Genomic DNA, 9,684 nt, shown 5'->3' with positions numbered 1-9,684 from the left:
TCCAACTGACTGGTTTCCAATCGGTAAGTTTGACTCTTTTAAACGAATTATAACATTTGTTCAAGAACACTTTTCTAAATCTTTGTGTTTTGCCAATCACTTAATACAATAAGTTTATTTTGTTTTAGATGGCCCGTCGTCAGTGGAAACTGTGGGTTTACTGTCTGCCACCGATCTTAAAGATTTGGTATTGAACTGATGCAATAATAATGTTATTATTTATAAAGCCATATTACAATAGTGTAAAGCACGGACTTCACGTTCACTTTTTGTTAATTACATTTATAATGTATTTGCTACAACCAGCAGACATATTCACCATTTCAGTTTTGATTGACGTAGCTAGAGACGATCCGTAGCTTCAAGTATTAAGTTAACAAATTAGTATTAATTCATACAGTGATATAACTTTCAACCATTCAATTAATACCTCCGAGCACGTATAATCTGTCCGCCGGTATGAAAAGTCCGCGCAAACCCGCAGCTCTACACATTTGCTTGTTATTTTTTGGCAGGCGTTATACAATTGTGATTTTTGTTTTGTGTCAGATGCTAATCGTGAGGATTCTGTTTTCAACTGTACTGTTCCGAATTACTTTATCCACGAACTTTTTGTATTTTTAGGCACAGCGATTTTATGTAATCTTTTTTTATTTAACGCTAAATCTCTTTACATCTGTGTTGTGTATGTTTATCTTTGTGTAATCATGAACTTTCTATATAACACTGGTAATGGCTATATCACAATTATACAAATCCAATAAATGATAAAAAGACAATATGATTTTATATTATTTTATTTAGATATTTACAAAGACTCGCATATATTTCGTTGTATAATACGGGCGTTAATGCCCAAATTATATTCAATCAATAGACAAAGGGTTTAACTTCCCCATTAACACAAAATAAAGTTATGAAACAACAAAAAATATTCCAATATTTGATCACAGATTAAAAACTTTGGTGTTAAACCCCAAAGTCGATTGCGTCGAGTATTAAAAAGTATAAGTTGAAAAAAATAATCAAAAAATTTGAACATTTCGTCGTGCGCGAGGTTTAGTGATGTCCGTAGTATCCAAGACCGCCGTATCCGACGCCGTGTCCGCCGTATCCGCCAAGACCGTGTCCGTATCCGCCGTATCCGCCGTACGCGACCTGGTTAGCGTAGCTGACAGCGGGGGCGCTGTAGTAACCGCCATGACCGTAGCCTGGAAGAAAAAAAATCATTAGAGATAGCTGCTTCAATTCAGAAATGATCAAGAATGTTTATTTGCTAACTAAGAAGTATAAGATCACTTCGGGGACAAATGTGTGAGTGAGTTCCTAACCTTTCACAGTGATGAAATGTAGGTATTGTAATATGGATAATAACTCAACTTTGTATGAATATTAATATTTCGTAATATAATGAATTATATTAATAACCTTCTCACATGAACATATAAAAAAACCTCAAAAAGATTTAGGAAATTATCTAAAAGTTGTCATATTTCTGTACTATTCTGGAACGATCCCTTTCGTCTTAATATATATGTCTCGTGTCACCAATGTTTGTCCTCAATGGACTCCTAAATCACTTAACCGATTATAATAAAATTCGCACATCATGTGCAGTTCGATTCCAACTTGTGAGATAAGATAGTTTAAATCTCAAGTTATAGTCGCAATTTCTTCTAACCACGCGGACGAAGTCGCGGCAACAGCTAGTTTATAATAAAAAATCATTTCGAGTAATCCTACATTTACATTGCGTTTGTTTATCCCTTAGCAAACAACCCTTTAGCAAATATTCTGATCTATGAATATAATTCCGACGGCTAACTGAGAAAACAAACTAATTAACAATACAGAGCGCATGCGCGGAGTTGAACTTATTGCGAATGCCTAAGTAACAAACATCGAAGTCAGATCTACTATCACTTGTGGAAGCGAGACAGCATAATATGAGTTGCAGAGCAGCCTCTCGCTTCCACAATCTTACTTTAAGATCATGGAGGGCTATCGTGCATAAGTTTAACACTCACATTACGCACAACCGCCTAGCCGACTGTCCCTCTGTCTTTCAGCTGTAGGCATTAACCGTGATAGTTATATAGTGAGTGAACAGTTTCACAGATTACCGAGAAATATCGAGGTTAAGCAGCGTTTGGTACGGTCATGAATTTGATACGTGACCAAATATCAAATCTGAGAGAAGCGAATAAGACTCCTACTTGACCGATTTTTTTGCCTACCCTGAATAAAATCTCTATGCACGCCACTGAATATTGCCTCCATTGGAGGCAATACTAAAAATATAAAGTATTGATATTATTGTTGCAAAGAACAATACTCGTATTGTGTTTTAAGATAAAAATCACTATTATTCAACGTAATTTTACACTTGATTCGCGTTCCCACGTTTTTAGGGACCCGTATTCAAGACATGTCATGTTTGTAATCTTGATTACTGGCTGCCAAGGCTACATTGTTTTCTTTTTTATTGTGTAATTATGGGTGTTGACATACATCTGTCATCGCAGTGGATGTGAGATTTTTGTTGATTCACTTAAAATATTTTCCCCGCAGTATGGAATATACATTGAGTCGCCCTTTAAAAACAATTCAAGTCACTTGCATTCGTCAGATACACCTAGACAAGTATTGAATCACACAAGCGCTTGTAGGTAGGTACTACACCAAGATCAAACTCCGAAAAGTCGCGCACAGAGTCTAGCCTTTTACTAGTCGGCTATCAATATAGTCTCAACTTTATTGAGCTAAAAAATACACACACCTACCCTAACTCTTCAAGAAAAGTTTGTAATTCACATGCTTTCTAACTGCCTTGTAAAATGCAATATAGCTTCAGCCAATACTTTTTATATTCAGATACTTTGTATTGTTAACCCATTCACCTGTAATTCCGCTCTGAACCTAATGCTATTTAACCCTGAATGACCTAAACTAAAACCTAGGTACAATAACTTTCTAAACCTATTGTCTTAAAACAATGAACGAAAACGGAACTTTATTTCATTGAATTTAAGACTTACCAAGACCGTAACCGCCAAGGCCTGAGTATCCGCCAAGACCGCCGTATCCGCCGAGGCCGCTGTATCCGCCGTATCCGCCGTAGCCGCCGTATCCGCCGTGGGCGGTGGTGTACGCAACCTTGCTAACCGCTACTGGTGCACCTGGGGCACAAAAACAATTGATTATAAACAAGTGAATCCATATTTATAATGAACTTATTATATTTTATTGACGTTAAAAGCACAGACTACCTAAAACTCATCAATCGTCAGTTTGTTTGTTTTTATAAAGTAAACAAATCTTTCAAACGACTAGCTTAATTATTTCTTTTAAAGAATTAAATAATAATTCGTTTAAAACAATATAATTTCGTCTATATTATAATTCACGGAAATAAGGCAGTTGAAAACGAATGTCGTTAACCTTTGTTATAATGTAACATAAAATTACATGTATTAACAATAGCCTAGTGTGCCAAGGACCTGTGTTTCTCACATCGACTTGTGACATTGGAGAAACAATGGATTACTGGCTATACCATCTAATCTTAAAGCAAGATTGTTGTTGATGTTAGAAAGAGACGGGACTCTAAACTTTGTAAAGCACTCTCTCTTTCCCACTTGAATTAAATTCTTACTTTAAAATGTAGTGGTAGAGGCGTTGATAGAATTTTCTCTGTTTTAACTTTTCTTAGGGTTAGTAATGGTTGCTATTGAGATTGATGAACTAACTGCAGCTTAATGATCGGTGAAGTGAATTGAACTTGGATTTGTGCGGAAATCGCTTCAGTGATTCCGTCGCAGTCAAGAGAGCTGCTGATTTATTGGGGGTTTTTAAAGCAATTATTGGTTGTAGTTTTATCCCTTTAAATAAGTGATCTGGTATTATGTTTAGAGACACTGAAAATCATCGTTTTCATGTAAGTCCATCGATATGAATAGAGGTGTGTTTCAGGCTACAAAAATATAACATTTGCAATACAATACAATACACTATAACGATATTATTGGTGATGAAAGGTTTTCATGTGTTCTCATTCACCTATTAAACTCCTAAAAGCCAAGCTCCATTCAAGCTTATATTCAAGTTCTTTGAAAATCACGTATTTATTTCTTATAGACATCGTTGAACGCTAACTTTTTGTCTCCGATATTATCCGAGATATTTGTCAATTTTCAATTGAATGGAGACGCAGAAAAAAATAATAATAGCCGACTCGCTGACTCATACAATCATAGAATTTGGTCATGCGTTACAAAATTATTGGGATTGTCGTTTTATAAGATATTTTTTTTCTATAAAAAATAGCCAATATTCGACTTAATTGAGTGTACACACTGATTTGTTTTCTAGAAAAAATGTACAAAAACCACTTTAGCCCCGGATGTGCGTTCAATTGTATTTTTTTACAATTTGAATTACGAAACAATTGCAATGTTGTAGAATGACAATTGTCAATGTTCTGTCAATTAGTATTAGACATAGCTACGTTGGCTGTTTGAATCAATAACCAATTATTTAAGCATACACAAAGTCATTATTCATCGAAGAATTACACGAAAATTGGTAAATAATAAGTAAATAATGATGATCACGCGACTGGTAATTTAACAATTAATTCAATCAGGGACATTAATTTATAGGCAAATGCCTACCTTTACTAAAAATGACAGTTTATTGCCATAACCTTAATGATGTGTTCTTTAAGGACAATTTACGAACAATTCACAAATAAATGTAATTTAAATTATATTGAAACAGGATTACATTAGTCACAGATAGATCAATTTATTTCATCGATCTTATTACTGTAAAGGAACGCCTTACTCAGACTTGTTATTTAACGTTTTAACAACAAAAACGTACAACGGACTTCAACTAAAAACTACGGAACCAAATTTGATACAGGTTTTTATGACTACAAAATGACAGCAATTTCACGTTCATTGAAAAAAGGATCACCAGAAATTGGTTCATCCACTCTGAAGTCCTGAGGCAATAAATATTAAAAAAAAACAGATAGATTGAAGACCTCCTTTTTTAAAGTCGTTTGAAAACAGTACTAATTCTCTGCATTCTCGTAGGAACTCTATTAGTGAAGCGCTATTTTATTGTTCGTCTAATGACAGTTAATTTTGTTCGCCGTTTGCTCAGCGCTTTTAAATTTATAGATATAAACGAGGAACTAATCGTCCGAGTGAGTTCATTTGATTGTTCTGTAAGTCCTTTACGACTTTATTGTTAGGGTAATAAAGATCTAATTGGAAGCTTTTGTGGTGATACTGCATTTCAGTCCGTATGATACTTCTGTTATTTAGATTTGTAATCATATTATTCCGAGTAACAACCTCCTATAAAAATAATATGACGCTTTAAATAGAGCCAAATTCAAATCATACTACTAAAATTATAATTTAATCGATTTAAAACACAAAAGTTCTTATCGAAATCAAGATAGACATATAACAAAATTGAAGTGTCTCGAGTGAACAAAATTGAACCCGCTAGAGGTTCAATTTCAACCCCGGTCACGTGTCTTAGTGAAGCTTTGGGCCAATTTAAAGTTGAACCGACGGGGTTGAGTTCAATTGTTTGAAATTTCATGGAGTCTTCGATTAGGTATGTTATTCTTGTTTGTTTTCTGCTTAGCGTGTGTAATACATGATAATATGGACGCTGAAAGAATATGTAGGAGATGTTTTCATACTGAATTTGTTTTTTAGTTGTTGTAAAATAACATTCCCTTCTTTTGTTTTTGCATCGATGGTAGACCTAACTAGGTGTTTTAGAGTGTTGACAGTCTAAACAGTCAGTTAACGTAATGTATTAGTAAACGGATAATTAAGACATGTAGTAGGGTCTAAGATTGTCTATTCTGCTAAGTAATATTTGCAACGGGGCTCATGAAGTGTAGAGCCAAGAAATCAACTCAATTTTGATCGAAAAAAAAACTCACCAGCATAGCCAAGTCCGCCGTAGCCGAGTCCGCCATAGCCGCCGTAGCCGAGGCCGTCGTAGCCGACGCCACTGTAGCCGAGACCACCGTAGCCGAGACCAGACAGGCCACGCTTCTCCGTCTTCTTCTCCTCGGCGGAGACCGCCACCATCGCTACGGCAAGGACAATCTGGAGACAAGAAAACGTTATTTTAGTCCTTATTCTTCATCATCGGCCTAGCCTTTTCCCAACTATGTTGGGGTCGGCTTCCAGTCTAATCGGTTTCAGCTCAGTACCAGTGTTTTAAAAGGAGCGACTGCCTATCTAAACTCCTCAACCCAGTTACCTGGGCAACACGATACCCCTTGGTTAGACTGGTTGTAAGACTTTCAAGCTTGTGCCGGGACCTACAATTTAACGTGCCTTCCGAAAAACGGTGGAACTCGTTATGACAAAGATGGTCACCCATCTACGGACCAAACGCATCAAGCGTAACTTAACCTGTGTTCGTCTCACTTATGCTGTTATAGCTTAGCCACAAGCTTCTCTATATAGTCCTTATTCTTATTTTAATAAAATCCATTACAGTATTTTTCTTTGTGATAACGGGTGTGTTAACATTTTCTAGTACAAACTATCACTAATACATTAGTAGTACTAAATTGCCGGATTAGCAACAGACATTATGTGTCTGAAGGAAATCCTAATTTACGACAGTCAATAATTTGTCTAAGTTGCGATACCGACACAATTCAGTATTAAGCTGTTCGTCGTTTTAGCGCAATAGTTAGTTTTGATACGATACTGTTAGATTGCAAACGGTACCTGATATATATGTATACCATTTAGTCAAATATTGAAGAATTAATAAGCTGAACTAATAACTCTTCTCGCATAGAGAAAGAATTAGGGTTTTGTCATTCCAAGCCCAGAGATTTTGTCATCCAGATTTTCAGTATGTTTTTCCTCAACAGCATTCAGTTTTGAGGAGAATTAAGCATACTTATGAAATCGTTATATTTTTAAATAACTAGAAATTAAATAGTTTATAACAAAACAACAAACTTTACCCTCCCCGATATGCTAAACTGTTAATTAACTTAAACTAAAGAAACCGTCAGAAATTACCATTTTAAAAGTAATTTAGCAAAGGAAATATAAATGTGGTTATAATAAACGGAATAAAAATTAAGTGCTTTTAGGTATTTGATTTGATTCTTAGTTACGATAACGTTTTAAACGTATTATTATAGTTCTTTTAGTTAGTTTAATCGACGCTTTATTAATTCAAATGTATGACTCAAACCAAAAATGTAATTAAATACATGAGGTGTAGTCATCTTGGTTCTTATTAAGTCCTTTATACAAGTTATTCTTCTTCATAGCCTTAAACGATATATCAAATAATAGGTGGCAAGTAATTAAAATATAGTAATCATCTCTACAATATATTTAACGAATCATGATATACCACGCCTACATTAGAATAAAGTTCAATTTTTATCAAATCAATATGCCATAAACCAGTATTAATCAAGATTACAACCCATATTATTTTAATATTAACGATAGATTAGGAAGAATAGAGAAAAATGAAATTCAAATCCACCCAGTCCTAGTCATCCCTTATCACTAATACAGAAGATTTTTTTCATTTTATGACAGGCACACGCAACATCTGTTTTATTATTACTGAAAGTAAAAAAACAAAGCATTTCAATTTGTTTTTACTTTCCTCAATATAAATTCCATGTTCTGTGAGTTTCACAAGAAACAAATAACACCCAGACTTAGGACAAGCATTTGATCCGATAGTTAAGTTTAAACTATACATTAACTTAACTAGACCAGTTAAAGGCTAAACCATGGAGTCGAAATGTTAAACGTTCTAGTACTGGCTACTTGTTATGTTAAGTGTTGCTGTTAGGGTTTAAACTAACTGTAATATACCAGTCAACTTCTTAGGATCACTACAGGGTACTGTGTTGCTTCAGGAGAATGGATTGTAGAGCACAAATACTGTATCACTGTGTCAAATGAGTTGTTAAATTCAAATAGACTTATACTGAACACACGAATAGGTGAGTTGGAAACGTCATCGCCAATTTTAGCGACGTGTCGCGGGTTCGATCCCTATGACAAGCATTGATCCACGAATGCGTGCATGTGAATTGAATGTTTGTAAAACTTTCGCAAAACATGAACACAACCCTTGAGTCACATATGAACATTGACATCGTTTAACTACTGTGTCTTTTGGCGGGACAGCAATTTTTTTTGCCTTTGAAAGCCCATCCGCAAGTTAAATACAAACAGGGCAGCATTACAAGAAATTAGTAAATATTGTGACATTATCTAGCTAATTATATCTACATTACCAACACGGAATATTACCGATCAATGAAACCGACAAATGATGTTACACTGACATCTATTATTTTGTTGCGGGCTAACAATTTCTTGCATGAATCATTCCTTAAGCATGGTAAGGTATAATTTGTGTTGCGATCTAGGGCGAATGCAATTTCCTATGCCATGGCAGTTGGGTGTGTCAATACTATGGACAATGTGCCTTAGACATGAGGTCTGTATGAAGGTTTAATGATAGGAAATATTTAAACGTATTTGTATAGGTTTAATAGTCGCTACATATGAGTTAAGATATTGTAGAGTCTGAGGCTATCGTGGTTTATAACTGTACGTAGGACTCCATAAGAATGTTGATTTTTGGTAGTCACTTTTTTATTTTTGCGATTTTATTGCATACAAAATATTAAGTAGTGGACACGATTATTTAATTAGTAATTTGGTTTGGAAAATGCACTTTGCCGATGTTTACAAAACTTCGGTTGAAAATCCTGATTTTAAGTATAGCATCGAATGTATTATTTTAAGGAATATAAGTACACGTATATTTTGTTTTAACAATACGAACTTGTTTTACCAAAAACGTTATTTCAAATATATAAATATTTAAAGGTACATAAACAGATAGACTTAAATAGGCATATTCAAGTCACTTAAACTTACTCAAGCACGAGATATAGAAAGGGGGAACTAGACAAAATTAGTACATGTCAAACGCCTGTCAATCACATGTTAGTAATTAAATTACATGTCATATTGCTCTATTAAGGGTCTATTTTGTATTATGCAAATGATTGACTAAAAAATAATAAGGTTTTGAATTAGTAAAATTTTGTACATAGCATGTGCTGATTTTTTCTATTTAAAAGGTATTAACAAAGCTTTAATCTGAGGAAAGAACAGATTAGATAATAAATAATATATTTTAGATTTTGATATCATAAGAAACATTTTGTACGTTATTATTTAAATTAATAGAAAAAAAAAATCAATAATATAATTTTTCGTTTTAAACATTATTTCATAATATTTAACACACAAATCACAAAACCCGAAATAATAAAACAAAGATCCCTTACCAAGAATTTCATGTTGGATACAAGTTCTCAGCAACAACTGATGTTCGACTCTTGCGCACGGCGCTTATATACCGACGCTGACCGCCAGTGTTTGCTTCAATTATTTTACATTTTTCCAACGGCCAAGGATGGGGCAGGGATGAAGGAAATTCTTTAACACATTAGTTATAAAGTAGTTAAGTTTATTGTTCGTGTAAAAAGTGTATTTATGTTAAAGAGGTAAAAAAAAATGTAGAGTCAATTGTTTAATGCTGTATAAATTAATATTATTTTGATTGCTTGTA

The 9,684-nt window shown here is 34.2% G+C and overlaps 1 protein-coding gene across 1 annotated transcript; it reads right to left on the bottom strand.

Moving 5' to 3' along the window:
• Positions 1–781: 781 nt before the first annotated feature.
• On the bottom strand, positions 782–9,447 carry LOC113503888 (keratin-associated protein 19-2-like). The gene is made up of 4 exons (XM_026886024.1): positions 9,401–9,447; positions 5,975–6,143; positions 3,039–3,179; positions 782–1,211 (listed from the first exon to the last, which is right to left on the bottom strand). Exons 1-4 carry the CDS (start codon positions 9,410–9,412, stop codon positions 1,060–1,062), a joined length of 474 nt encoding a protein of 157 aa, XP_026741825.1. The 5' UTR covers positions 9,413–9,447; the 3' UTR covers positions 782–1,059.
• Positions 9,448–9,684: the final 237 nt, after the last annotated feature.

Source organism: Trichoplusia ni, chromosome 20, assembly GCF_003590095.1.
Source record: "Trichoplusia ni isolate ovarian cell line Hi5 chromosome 20, tn1, whole genome shotgun sequence".
Lineage (NCBI taxonomy): Eukaryota > Metazoa > Arthropoda > Insecta > Lepidoptera > Noctuidae > Trichoplusia > Trichoplusia ni.
Note: the sequence above shows the minus strand (reverse complement) of the source record. Positions and strands in the feature narration are given on the sequence as shown.

What these genes read in the sequence shown, in the direction of transcription:
- LOC113503888 (XM_026886024.1), bottom strand. An exon ending in CGGCGGACTTGGCTATGCTG is followed by an intron (nt 3,180 to 5,974) that starts GTGAGTTTTTTT and finishes TTTGTGCCCCAG; the next exon opens with GTGCACCAGTAGCGGTTAGC. An exon ending in CCTTGGCGGTTACGGTCTTG is followed by an intron (nt 1,212 to 3,038) that starts GTAAGTCTTAAA and finishes TTTTTCTTCCAG; the next exon opens with GCTACGGTCATGGCGGTTAC.